Source organism: Bidens hawaiensis, unplaced genomic scaffold (genome assembly GCF_021521415.1).
Source record: "Bidens hawaiensis isolate Kalapana, Puna unplaced genomic scaffold, B.hawaiensis_p1.1 tig00031396_1, whole genome shotgun sequence".
Classification (NCBI taxonomy): Eukaryota; Viridiplantae; Streptophyta; class Magnoliopsida; order Asterales; family Asteraceae; genus Bidens; species Bidens hawaiensis.
The window spans coordinates 1-14,354 of NW_027495278.1; the positions used below are offsets into that span (position 1 = coordinate 1).

Below are 14,354 nucleotides of genomic sequence, written 5' to 3' on the forward strand. Positions count from 1 at the left end.
CCACGCCTGCACAAAGAAGAAAGTGTTAGATAAATTTAAGAAGTAATAAATCTGCAAAGACATTATGATTGTACTTACGGGTTTTCTTGACCCTGAACGTACGGACGGGCGGGGAGGAACCCGATGGAGCCGGCCTCTTGGTACCAGTCACCGTCGTCTTCGTTGGTTCTCCGGAGGTAACGGTCGTAGCCTCCGGAACAGTGGTCTTCTCACCACCGGGCTTCCCCGCCACCTCTTCACTATCTGACTCCGAGTCAGATAGAACCACCGGACCAGCCGTGGAGGCCTTCTCCTTCCCTTTCCCGCCGGCAGCAGCTTTCTTCTTCCGCACCAATGGAGGAGCATCTGAGGATTCCTCAGAAGAAGACAGGTCAAGAATTCCAACAGCGGGTACAGCATTGAGAGATTGAGGAAAGAATATCGCCTTACCTGGCCGCCGGTGGCTCAGGATCTCGTGGCCCAGCGGATAGACCTCCACAAAACGATCCGCCGTTTGCTCCAGGATGGGCAACTCGCCCTCGTCCAGAGCACGAGTACCCATCCGCGCGGGACCGTCGGTTTCCCGCGGGAGCAGAAGCGACTCCAAATTATTTCCCTCTGAAAGAAAAGAAACAGTTAGAAGACAAACTTGTATCAAAAAGGAAGACAAGACGTACCATAGGGAATAGAGTTCAAACCGTATTCGAGAAGGATGGGAACCTGAGACGCATCCTTCCACACCCGGCTCATCCCTAACATGACCATCCCGGACTCCGCAAACCGGTAAACCGGAGATTGGATCCGGGATATCTTCGAAAACCATTCCGCCTCCTGGTAGTTGGGGGCGTGAAGGCTCGGTATCGCTTGGCCATTTTTAAACTTCATGGCAAGGGGGATGGCGCGGGCAGAAATGTAGAAGAATTCCTGCTTCCACGCGCGAAGACTGCGCTCGGTGTCGCAAATCTTCAGACCCTTAATACGGGTCGTCAAGGTGTACCACCCCTGGATGCACCTCCAGGTATAGAAGGTCATCAGGCGGTCCACATGGGGCTCGATGCCCAAAATCCGGCAAACCCACTCAAAATGGCGAATCTTGGCGATCGCCATGGGGTGCAGCTCGGTCAAATGAACACCGTGCCTCTCAAGGACACGGTAAACAAATTTTGTCAACGGGAATCTAAGATTCCCATAGACAAAAAATGCAGCATAAACCCCGATCTTGCCTCTGGGGGCATCATACACGGTCTGGTGGGATTCAGGAAACTCAGGCTCGAGATGATCGAGCATGAACTTCCTGACAACATACCGGTACTGATCGCCGGGCAGAGCACACTGGCACTCGCCAGCAGTACCCCTGTCGTCAGCTATAGCTTCAGCATCACGAGAAGACATCTTGCAGAGAAAGAAGAGAACGATTTCGAGAGAATGCTCGATTGAATAAAGGAGTATTCGCCGGAAATCGCCTTAAAGATGAAGAGAAGAAGTGAAAAGTGTGAATTGCAAATAACCCTCTCCCCCTTTATATAGTAATCGCAATTAATGCGGTGAATTTAATGCGGAGGAGAGAGAAATCGAATGTGCAATGAAACTATGACACGTGGCAAAAAGCAAGCTGGCAACAGCTGTTGAAAGGACGTGTGCCAGTAATTTCGCGGCCACGCGCCCGAAAAATCGCGCCCACGCGCCTGAAAAAGCGACTGGAATGACCATGTTCTGTCACGTCACCATAACTTCCTGCACGTCCTGACACAGTCAGAAGAAACCGTCGCACGACGTTTCAGAGGTTTGGACTGTTCTGATCTTTTCACCAACTTTTCGAATTTCAAAATTCAAAATTCGAAAATATTAAAAAGTAAGCGGAAAAATACCCCTTTACCCCTTGGCAAACAAGTAACCGTAAGACGGATGCGGGTACCGTGTAAAGGCAAAACCCTTCACATACCTAGCACCCGCAGGGAATTGAAGCCAAATAAACCTTGGCAAACAAGTAACCGTAAGACGGATGCGGGTACCGTGTAAAGGCAAAACCCTTCACATACCTAGCACCCGCAGGGAATTGAAGCCAAATAAACCTTGGCAAACAAGTAACCGTAAGACGGATGCGGGTACAGTGTAAAGGCAAAACCCTTCACATACCTAGCACCCGCAGGGAATTGAAGCCAAATAAACCTTGGCAAACAAGTAACCGTAAGACGGATGCGGGTACAGTGTAAAGGCAAAACCCTTCACATACCGAGCACCCGCAGAGAATTGAAGCCAAGTACCTCGGCAACCAAGTAACTATAAGACGGCTGCAGGTACAGTGTTCAGGCAAAACCCTTCACATACCTAGCACCCGCAGGGAATTGACGCCAGGAATACCTTGGAAGTAAAGTAACCGTAAGACGAGCGCAGGTACAGTGTCAAGGCAAAACCCTTCACATACCTAGCGCTCCGCTGGGAATTGAAACCAAGAAGGATCTTCTGGGCAATGCTTGCGGATACGGAAATAACATCCCCGCATAGCGGGAACGTCGAGAACTACGTTGTTTGAAGCTCCAGGATGGAATTGGTGGTCTTAACATAATTGATCACTATGTTCAAAACTACCAAAACCTCATGGAAAATCCATACAACTGGGACTCAATGCTCCTGACTTGCGAGGAGGTTACAGACCTACCCGCATCATACCCAAAGACCAAGCAGGAAACTCGGGCATTTCTGCAAGTGACAAGGACTTCCGCGGAAAGAATCCCCATGGAAAACCTTACAAAACCCTTTTCAAAACCCTTTGCTCAAGTCCAAAAGTTCACCTCACTTTATTAAACACTCATGAGAAGAACATTGGACTGGGGGGACTTGAAGAGGTAGGTCCCAGCAGAGCCCAGTTGGACCCGCAAGACTAACCTTAAACAGGGAAGTCTGCGCAGAGACCAACTGGATCCGCAGAACCAACCATGCTCAGAGACGTGACGTCCTTACGCGCAGTACGCAAGCTGGTCCCGCAGGAAATGCCTCCCAATGGTGAAGGACTCCGCCTGTCCCCGCAGCCTCGGATACAAGCCATTAGGGAAGGCCACCCGCGCAGCATGGCTACACGCACAAGGCACTTAGCTCTCGATCATTCAGTGTCACCTGAAGGAATGAGCCAAGCCGGGAGCAATCCCGCACAGAGGCGGGAGGGGGAATACTCCCGCCCAAATAAGCCAGTCCGTATACTGAAGGATCTTTTACTGTACCTGACGAGGTATGGGCGAAAGATCTGATCAGAGATACGACAGCTCACTGATACAGTATGGCGAGCAGCATGCTCCTGTACTGTATCACTATTAGCCGCTGCCTACTCACCAACTACTGTCATACCACGTGCATAGCCGGCAGTTGGTGGAAAGGGAATAGTACACAGCAGGCCTGGTCACTATCAGCCGCTGCCTACCCACCAACTACCAGCAGGGCACGTGCGTAGGCTACTGTTGATGAACAGGAACACTGTAGCAGCCGGCCATACCTCCTTGGAAACCTACCTTCGGCTATAAATACCCCAAATGGTATGATCATCTCAACACATTATATTATCTTACATCATCATAATATACCTGATATCTGCTCTAGCAATCTCTTAATATACTTTTATATTTAAAGAGCAATCTAGTCTGATTCTCACGCCGGAGGGTGGTCACAAGGAGGAACCCCCCCCTTCTCAGTGACGAGCTCACGGTGTCTGTTTTGCAGGTTATCAGAAGAACCATCTTCCAAGGGTCTAACCCCTCGTGGGAAACAGCTATCCAACCCCCAGGTTACCAGTAATCTGTCCGGGGTCCGGTTAGTGTTTCTTCAATCTTCTTAATTTTTTTAGGTCTAGTGATATAACCTGCAAATGCAACAAACAAATTCAATTCAATTCAATTCAATTCAATTCAATTCACAAAACAAAATAGAAGCTAGTTGAAAGTAAACGAAGTGAAATTGAACATACAACGGTGAATAGAATAACGGTAACTATCGTCATTGAAAATGTCGGTGGCCGGAAAAGGCTGACGGTTGCGTGACGTAAACGGCAACAGGTTCGGAACAAAATTGTGATGATTAGATGAAGGTAAGTGATGATACGAGTGAGATAACGGCGGCTGGTGGTGGTCGTGGTGGCCGGCGGTGGGACCGAGGATCCGAGTAAGGAGAGGTGAGAGCCGGCGACGGTGAAGGTAGCAGCGGTAATGATGGAGTGGCATGAGGACTGGTGTTAGGTTATTGAACAATACATAGCAGTAACAGTATCACCATTGTTGTTAGCTTGCTAGGGTTTTACTGCACCACCTAGCAAAGAGACTCATAAGCATTCAAGTGTTATTATTCATGTAAAAAGATTATTATTAAGTTATAATGTTAAATTAAATGTGTTTAATTGCAAGTTAATTGGTATTAACGTTAATCGCGTGAATTGTGAATTGTTCGAACCAAAGTCGGGTGTTGCTCGGGATTGCTAACGATATGAGTATGACAGTATAAAAGTGTATCCCTAACAGAGCTTTTCTACATGTTAAGAATCAAAGAAAGCACGACTTGTTAGTCTTATCGTTGGAGGGGTCTCCTACAATCAACCTCCGACGTGAGAATCGGTGATATGATACGATGATAAGATTGTAGGAGTAAGTATAAAGAGAGAGTTGTGAGAAATACGGTGAATGAGAATGAATATACCTTTGGCTGAAATGTTTATTTTATAAAGCTTCTCGGGGGGGAAGTTTAAGCTTTCTTTTAGCTCTCCTTTCAGCTAGCTTGTGCAGTCTGGGTGCATGTCATTTCCATGCAACATTCGTCCAGCTTTTGTTTGTCCTGTTGTTGCTTTTACTTTATGGTAGGCATCAACCTTTTGGCAGTTATGACTTTTTCTGCCATTTACTGTAGCAAGAGCTTCATGGTCAACTTAGTAATCTTGTGAAGGAAGCTTCTAGCTTCCCAGCCTGACAGCTTGTGCTTTATAAATTTCACTTTGTGAATGGGTAGTGGTACCAACGTCATCGTCGAGTAAAATACATAAATTTTCGTTACTTAGGGTATCTAATATAATTGAACATAGTTAAGTTATTTTGCATGTGTGTTTGTTACATATATCAATTGAAAAAATATAATTGAAAAGAGGTTAGAGTGGAAGTAGTAAAAAGAGATTCAATGGAGGGATTCATTTCACATATATTGGGTCGATTATAAGTTATTCATCTTGTTTAAAATTATCATTGTGTATCAGAAAACGGATTTCAATTCGTGTTTGGTTGGAGAAAATGTGAAATTATCATGGCTGACTAGCTTTTCCTTTTACACTAGACGGTAGACGGCGTTTTATATATTTTCATGTGGTAATTTTATGTACTATTGCATGTTACATAGACCTAGCAGTTGGGATGAGCAATTGGTTCCGTGCACCGGTGCCAAATTGGGTACCGTCAGTACCAATTCAGTATCGACCTTTTGAGGTTTCAGGATCGGTACGATACCTATATTTCCCGGATTTTTGGCTTCAGTACCAGTATAATAAATACCGTACCAACTATTTCCGGTATCAATACCGGCACCCAGTTTTTAGGATTTTCGGTACCTATATTTTCAGTGCTGGTGCCGAGCTCATCCCTATCTAGAACCACCAGTGATTTGATTAACAGGCAAATCCGCTTTCAAACACCATAAATATGATCCTAATGGTATGCCTATCCCCTAACTCATATACCTGCACACTTGTTTCACCACCACCTACAGGTATTGTCCACGCCACCTACCTACCGTTGCCTGCGCCACCACAGTCGTTGCCACCGCTGCCATCAACGCCACAGCCACTTCAGCCGTGCCTGTGGCCACCACCGCGTGCCATAACACTAGCCGTCTTAAAGCAAATACAACTGAAATCCAGCACCTGTTGACTCAAAATCCATTTGACATGTTTTCAAACTTCCCATCTGACCCATTACATAACCTGAGTACCCGAATCCCGATCCATCTACTTTCTCACTCATAAAACACATACATATATATTGTATATTAAAAATGGTTCTGAATAAATCCTTTCAATTCATTTGCTAGTTTAAGATAAAAAGGAATAAGAGTAGCATAACTACACTTGTATATCTCTCTAAACACACTAATTACTGTATCAGAAATATGATTATAAAACAAGTACAATGACCATCCCCATTCGTCGCCAAGTTCCGTTTATTTCACATGGCGAATGAGAGCCGAATAAATCCCTCTACTCTTGCTGTCCTCTCCCAAAAAACATGACATTTGTAGAACGATCCTAGACTCCCCCAAAACGGCCTTCTTTCCTAGTACGCGATCTAACATTAATCTGTTTTCGTTCTTCTCCAGGCACAATACGAGGAACAATTTTTAGCGGGTGGGCTTCTGTGTTAAATACCCATTCATCCAATGATATAACCGATGGAGGTGAGAACAAAAGGTATAGATATTTCAGTGTTTCTGCAAGAAAGAAGCTTTGCATCATGTTGTCTTTCACACCTGTATTAACCTGGAAGCATAATATCAAATAAATAACAATATATTATTTACGAAGCATACAATAAAATGTAAACGAAACGACTTGATACTTTCAAACTGCTACTTACATCCTTTAGTCCCACATATCCCGACTCGACACGGGAATTCTTTTCAAATGCTTGAAATATGTTCCATCCCCATTCCTGATATGTTTTATTACCAGTCAAACGCCAGAGGTAGAAAAGCGACTCGACTGTCTCTGGCCTTAATATGTTCCATGATGTACCCACAGTCATGTCCTGCAATATTGTTGGTAAACGGTAACACTAGTATATAACAAAGAAAATAAAGGATATTTCCCTAATATAAATAGAAGGAAAAAAGAAAAGAAAAATCGAATAAATCAGATAACTAACCTGCCCTGAATGGAAGAAATAATTTTCGCCAGCCAACTTTGTTGGTGTGGACTGATAGAAATTATAGCAAGTCCAAGCAAGCTACATTCAGAGAATTAGAGATATCATATTGTATAACAGTTTTCAAAACCAAGGAAATTATTTTTGAATGGCGAAGAATTGATAAAATACCTCTTCTGCCAAAGTTAAGAATTTGCCGGAATCATCAGGGCCATAACCAAATGACCCTAATGCTATCATTCCTGGTGCAAAGCATGCCAATTCATCCATCTGCACACATAAGATTAAATTACAATCTTTAGATATTCATACAGTAAGCTTTTATATTATTTATTGACAATTTAGAATCTTGACATTACCTTATCGATCAAAGAGTTTCCTATTTTTTCAGAAATGTAAGTAAAAGATGATGGTGCAGTTTTGCGGACCAAGCTCAATAGACCTTTCATTGATGTCTCCCACATTTCTCTGTTTCAACATTCAGTTATAATCAATTTTAGTTACCCAAAATATCACCTTCAATATTATGATATTTAAAATCCCTCACCTATAATGCTTCACCTCTGAAGTTTTGTTTCCTTGTATCCAAACTTTAAGTAAATACTCATAGAAACTGCACTAACAATAAATTTAAAATAAAAATGAGAAAATTAAACCACTGATATCAAAAATTTTAGAAAGCAGCTTTAAGTGACAATTGGTAGTTTGGTACCTATCCCCCATGGCTCCAAAAGTAATGGTAGAATGTGAATTTGTTCCTCTGTGTGGATTTATATAAATAGGGAGCAATCCATCATCAGGAAAAGTCTTATTTAGCACTAGTATAACATTCTCTACCTGAAACATCGTTTTAAAATATTATATTATGTGATAAAAATTCAAATTTTGCATAATCACACACCTTTTCTTGATACTTTGGATCTCCAGTTCTTTGTGTTAGTGCAATAAACTCTAGTTGCTCTGTCCCAGAATCTGCCAGTATACTATCACCCTGATAAATTGAGAAAAGAAAGTCAAACGTACGTTCAAAAAGTGTCAAACTGAAATAAATAAATAATCATTGATGAAGTATTCATTAATGAAGTTTTGAACTTACCCCAGTCCAACCAGGGTTATGTGCATTACCATGAGCCAAATTGATAATATTATAAGGGATACCAGAAGGTGTATTCCATGCTGGCAGCAGCCTATCAGCTATGTCTTTTGCCTTTTCAAGGAAGACATTATCCCCAGATAAATCATAGGCACTCAAAAGCCCACCCACAACTCTATTGTAAAAAAATATAAAATATTAGGTGTCTCATCATGATAGTTACTGTACATACTACATAAGAATAGCTAAACGACAATATAATAAACCTTATGAAGCAACCTTATGGTCGTCTCAAACACGCTGGCGTCATAATTTTTATTGAAGTCCAAAGAGGTTGCAACCCACCTAAAAACGAGGAGCATAGGTGCACACGTTTATTTATATAAAAAGATAATCTTTATGTAAGAAGATAAATAAAAGAAAATAGATAGCGGATCATACTCTCTAGCCCTTTGAAACTGCTCATCGAGGCCCATAATATATAAGGTATCAAGAGAGTCAATTAAAGTCGCACCAAGACCACCAAAGCTGTCCACACCATTCTTTGATTGAGGCTAAAAATAACAAAATATTAACAAAAATCAGCATTCTAGCAACTAACAAAACAGAATATTAAAAAAATTTACCTGAAGCTCATCATGGCCCCAAGCATATTTTTCATATGAGGTCCATGCATGAAGCATAGCATCTTTGACTTTTTCTCTTCTCTGAGCCTCAATGGGATCAGTGGCAACACCATCCATCTTCTTCATATCAACTTTTGTGGTTGTAGTATTTGTCTTTTTAACTGAAACAACATCTTCATGCTTTAACTCTCCTAGCTGCGAGTAGGCAATAAATTTGCAGTCAACTAACAATTGAGCAAAATTATACCTGACTGAATCCATTGAGGCAGCTTATTAAAGCTGCCCATTTTGACCCATCATATCATCATCATCATCATCATCATCATCGTACTCAGTATATCCCATCAATAGCAAAGCTATGGTAGGGTCTGAGGAGGGTAAGATGTAGACAGCCTTACCTCTGCCCAGTAGGAATAGAAAGGCTGCTTCCGGTGAGACCCCCGGCTCGATAGTAGTTTTGCATCAAGCCTTGGACATAAGGCACATAACACTCAACCATCGGCACACCGGTCGATTGGTGCATGTACCCTTGTCTTTCGGCTATCAACGCCACCACATGATGCCTGATTAACCTTCCGCCACTTTTAACGTTATTTTCACGAGATTAATAAAATAACGTCAAAACTAGTGCAATTTCACTTTTGCCCACCCGAGGGTTCACACACATATACATTTTGACCCATCATACAACACTCATAATCAAAACTAAAAGAAAATATACAGAATGTCACTTGTGTGTGAGAAACATAAGCTCCAATAATTAATTAAAATGGAACAGACAACAAATAAAAATAAAAATAAAAAGTACCTGTTGTGTGTTCCAATAAGCTTTGAAAGTTTAGACATTTGGCACTTTAACGCAGACAGAAGATTTTATGGGTAGTTGGGTACTTAATCAAATGGTTTAACTTACACTCACTATGTATTCATATAGGCTGTGAAACTAATATTCAGTAGGTAACTAACCATACGGGCCAAAAGTAAGTGCAAGAAAATTTCAACATAACCATAAATACACACGCTACTACCCAACAAAAAAAGATGATACTTTCTCATCCCTAAGAAGATTACAGAATTTTCTAACACATTACTTCTGACATGAGTTTCAATTAGTACTTCATTCCTAAGTCGTACAGAATTTTGGATCTTGTAACAAAATGCAGTACCTCAATTTGCAAGCGTTCCACTTCCTCTTTCAACAGCGAGAGCTCTTCCTGTCAATCAACACAAATTTGTAAATACAGGAACCAGAGTAAGTACATTGAATTTCTAACTCTTCCATTTAGGTTTACTCTAAGTAAGAATTAAGGCCTAAATGCCTAATTTTCTGTAATCAACAAGATACTCACACTAAAGCAAATGATAAGACTCCAAGCAACAAAATTCAGTAAATTTCTACTTAACATGTTAGAACTGCTGATAAACAACATAAATCCATCAAATTTCCACAAAATTCTTGTGCAACTGATAAGACTTCAAGAAACAAAGTAAAGTAAATTTCTACTAACATATTAGGTCCACAGATAAACAACATAAATCCATCAAATTTCCACAAACATATTAGGGCAACTGATAAGACTTCAAGCATTAAAGTAAAGTAAAATTCTACTTAACATACTAGATCTACTAATAAAACAACATAAATCTATCAAATTGCCACAAACATGTGATATTCCGTCAGTCTGATTACTCTGATAAAACTTCAAGCAACATTCACAAACAATCACCTGTTTTAGCTGATTCTAGAGTAATTTCACCAGCTAACCTAATCTATAATAGCAAAGAGATTAAATTAAGTTAGAATCAAGGCCTAGTTTCCTATAATGTCAACAACCTACAAACACTACAGCAACCAACAAGACTTCAACTTCAAACAACAAAATACAGTAAATTTCCACTTACATATCAGATCTACTAATAAAACATCATAAATTTATCAAATTTATAGCTACCACAATCATTTAGGGCAACTGATAGTCTGTCAATTCTCTTACAAAACTTCAAGAAACAATCATAAACAGTCACTTGTTTTGGCTAATTCTAGAGTAATTTCACCATCTAACCTAATCTAGAATAGCAAATAGATTAAATTAAGATAGAATTAAGGCCTAATTTTCTCTAATCTCAACAACCTACTCAACCTAGAGGCTAGAGCAACCGATAACACTTCAAGCAACAAAATACACTAAAATTCTACTTACATATAAGATCTAGTAACAAAGCAACATATTAGAGCAACTAATGATCTATCAGTACTATTAAAAACGTGAAGCAGCATTCACAATTTCACCATCTAACCTAATCTGGAATAGTAATTGACTAACTACACTACCTGACTATTACTAACCCTAGAAGATCTGACGTCATCTAATAATACTAAAAAATTAGCAACGAATATAATAAAATATAGCATGCCTCATGTTCACGGACAAGCGTCTGACGATCCCAAACGAAGATCGAAACGGATACGAACACAATAAAAATTAGGGCAAGACGCTTAGGCCTCTTCAAGTAATAAGCCGGGTTCAAGTATCTCCACCGGATCATCGACGATGAGGATCTGCTCCTCGCCATTATTAATTATTATTATTATGATTACTCAAACTATGTGTGTGTACGTGTATGATTATTATTATTATTATTAATTAAAGTATTAATTTCAATATGATACAACAACGGATCAATTCAACATGTTATACAGCAGGTGAAGGATAGAAGATGGAGATCGGGTTAGACGGTCGGATCTGACGATCTCTCCCGTTAAATGTTGCCGGAATCTGTTATCTCCGGTGACGGGAGTGTGACGGAGAAGATGAGCAATTGAAAATTGAGGCTCGGCCAATTAATGTAATGAAATGACCAAAATAACATTTAATATGCCGTGTGAGATACCGTTGAAAATTGAAATAATAAACCTAAGTTTTAATGTTTTGTAGCCGGCACTAAGTCTATGTACATACCTAGATCAATAACTCAAAATAGCTCATTTATCTAATTAACTTTACATAATTATATAATATATTGTTTGCGGTGAGTGAGTGAAACTGTTTTTTGAATGAATTTTCACCATTGGATGAGGTTGAGGAAAAATCTCAGCGGTAATAACTTATGGAAAAACTTTCTATAATTGTTTAGGTAAAAGAGGTGTTTTATGTGTTATGGGGACTTCGTTGGAAGCTTGGTTGAGAAAAAAGTACCACTTAGACGACACATAGACACACTTTTTCTTACCTATAAATACCCAAAATGGGTGTAATGAAATGGGCTTTGTTGAGGAATTAGTTGATGATTAAGTTATCATTATTTAATTATTATTATTTATTTATGTTAGTTTATAAACTAACAAATGTAATTAAATATTATTATTAAATACATTTAAAGTTAAATAAAAGTTAAATTTTCATTGAAGTCTAAATAAAAGAATAAGGAAACTTTGTGAAAAAAAAAGTAATTAAAAAAAAATACACACACAAATACAGAAGAGTGTAGTGGTGGGTTGATTGCGTTGACAAAGATATTATGTTTAAATTTAAATATTAAATTATTATTCTATCTTCTCATAAAAGCTTTCTTTCACTTTCATCCTTCAAACAATACCTGCAACTTGCTCACAAACCCTAATTCCAATCATCACAATTAATCACTAAATTACTCCAATCATTCATAATTCATATTCAAGCCAATCACAAAAACTAAAAATAAAAAAAGAATCATCATCTCTGCCCCCATGTCGCGACTCGCCCCCGGCTACCGCCCCATGCCCCCACTTGCACCGGTGTGTGGCGGTATTCCACCTTGGCGCCCTCCGACATGGCCATCTTCCGCGCCCTGTAGCACTGTGGTAACACACAGCCGTATAACTTATATAAGGATAAGTTACAAGTTACAAATATGTAATTTATTAACATTTCCTCACATATAATAAGGAAATCAAACACTTTTTTTTAACTTATCACTAGTTTTAAGTTATAAGGAGGTAAAAATAAGGAATCCCAAACCCCCCTTATGTCTTTACGAGTAGGTTTAGAGATTGGGTGATTAGTTGATAACTTGATATGTCGATTTGGTATGTATGTACGAGTTACTGAATGACTGTCGGCTTGTTGGTATGTAAACGTCAGAAATCTATCTGTTTATAGTTTATTTGGTTAATGTTACTCGTTGAATATTAGGCTATCAGTTACATAATATTAGGCTTTAAATATCTAGAAAACTGATTTAGAATTGAAACACTCGACTATGCGTCTAATTTTATAAATTTAATAATTTGAAGTTGATAACAACTTCGACATAGAATTTTATATATTTTTTTAGATTAAGAATATAAAATGTATTGAAGTTATTTATAGTGGTTTTAAGAAATAGTGTATATTAAACTTATTTATAGTGGCTTTGACTAACCACTCGTTCACTTTAGCATAATGGTTCTTTATAAAATAAAGAAAAATATATTAAAATGTGTGTTGATTGATAAAAAACTTGATGCTTCTAACTTACATAATTTATAATTTTAATAACTTCATGTTTATGGATTAGGTTATTAAGAAGTATAGTTGACTTTTTTATGAATGATAAGAAATAATTTTGTCCATTGATTTTGAACATGAATGGTTGAGATTAGTTTAGGTAAAAATCATGTGTGAAAATAAGGGGAAGTGCATAGAAAAAATAACACATTTGTTATTTTCTCTCTTCACATGCAATGCACATGCCAAATTCCCCCATCATTTTAAACGTCAATAACTTTTTTTTACCACATTTTTATTGAAAAATAAATTCACCATAATAACGAGTGTCTTTTTTCTTTTATATGAGTATCATATTGTTATATAAAAATTTAAAAAAAACTAATGGGTTTTTTACGTATTGTGTTTCACCAAAATTGTGTTATACAATTGTATTTATCATTGTGTTTTTTTTCTCATAGTGTTTTTTTCCATTGTGTTTTTTATATTGTCTCATACAATTGTGTTTTTTATTGTGTTTTTATCATAGTGTTTTTTTTCATTGTGTTTTTTAAATTGTATTTTTCATAGTGTTTTCCACTGTGTTTTTTCAGACTTTTTCGGCAAGGTGGTGACAGTGGGTGATGGTTGTGGTGGCGGTGGACGGTGGAGTGGTGGTGGTTGTAGAAGATGAGTGAAGATGTAAGTGGGTTTTACGTAAGTGAGTTTTTAAAATTAATTTAAGTGGGCTTTGAAATGAAAGTAAGAGGATGTTTGGGATTGAGTTTGAAAAATGCTTATTGGCTTATTGGCTTTTTCAAGAAGCCAATAAGCAACAAAGGTGTTTGGCAAATGTAAAAGCCCTTTTTTGTTATGGCTTTTTGATTGGCTTAAAAAAGCACTTTTCCAAAAGCTCCAAATTTAGGCTTTTCAAAAATGCTTTTGGCTTTTTGATTGGATTTTTACTAGTCTACCCACTCTTTACCCTTTTTGGTCATTTTATGTAAATAAGCTAAGCCAAACATTTTTTTAAAAATGCTTATGGCTTTTCCAACCACATAAGTTAATCCAAACACTTTTTTAAAAACTCCTTTTCAAAAAGCCAATAAACACTTTTGACAAAAAGCACTTTTAAAGTTAAATAAGTAATCCCAACACCCTCTAAGTGGGTTTTTATATTAAGGTGTTAGACTAAAATACCCTCATTTCTAACATTCTTAGAAAAATCAAACTTTTTATTTGAACCTAACCTCATGTTTATAGCAACTTTAACATAAACTTTAAAATATATTTAAGAATATAAAAGGGTTTTAGCAAATGGTATATATTA

At 38.6% G+C, this 14,354-nt stretch overlaps 1 protein-coding gene across 1 annotated transcript; it reads right to left on the bottom strand.

Moving 5' to 3' along the window:
• Nucleotides 1–5,973: 5,973 nt before the first annotated feature.
• LOC143581992 (mannosyl-oligosaccharide 1,2-alpha-mannosidase MNS1-like) lies at nt 5,974–11,153 on the bottom strand. The gene is made up of 14 exons (XM_077064660.1): nt 10,995–11,153; nt 9,746–9,793; nt 8,580–8,774; nt 8,395–8,507; nt 8,233–8,298; nt 7,957–8,128; nt 7,762–7,851; nt 7,573–7,697; nt 7,408–7,473; nt 7,220–7,328; nt 7,032–7,130; nt 6,861–6,941; nt 6,573–6,743; nt 5,974–6,475 (listed from the first exon to the last, which is right to left on the bottom strand). The coding sequence occupies exons 1-14, from the start codon at nt 11,151–11,153 to the stop codon at nt 6,245–6,247; spliced, it is 1,725 nt and encodes a 574-aa protein (XP_076920775.1). The 3' UTR covers nt 5,974–6,244.
• Nucleotides 11,154–14,354: the final 3,201 nt, after the last annotated feature.

What these genes read in the sequence shown, in the direction of transcription:
- LOC143581992 (XM_077064660.1), bottom strand. Translation starts at nt 11,153, where the DNA reads ATGGCGAGGAGCAGATCCTCATCGTCGATGATCCGGTGGAGATACTTG. An exon ending in GGGGCCATGATGAGCTTCAG is followed by an intron (nt 8,508 to 8,579) that starts GTAAATTTTTTT and finishes TGTTATTTTTAG; the next exon opens with CCTCAATCAAAGAATGGTGT. An exon ending in ATTTCTTCCATTCAGGGCAG is followed by an intron (nt 6,744 to 6,860) that starts GTTAGTTATCTG and finishes ACAATATTGCAG; the next exon opens with GACATGACTGTGGGTACATC.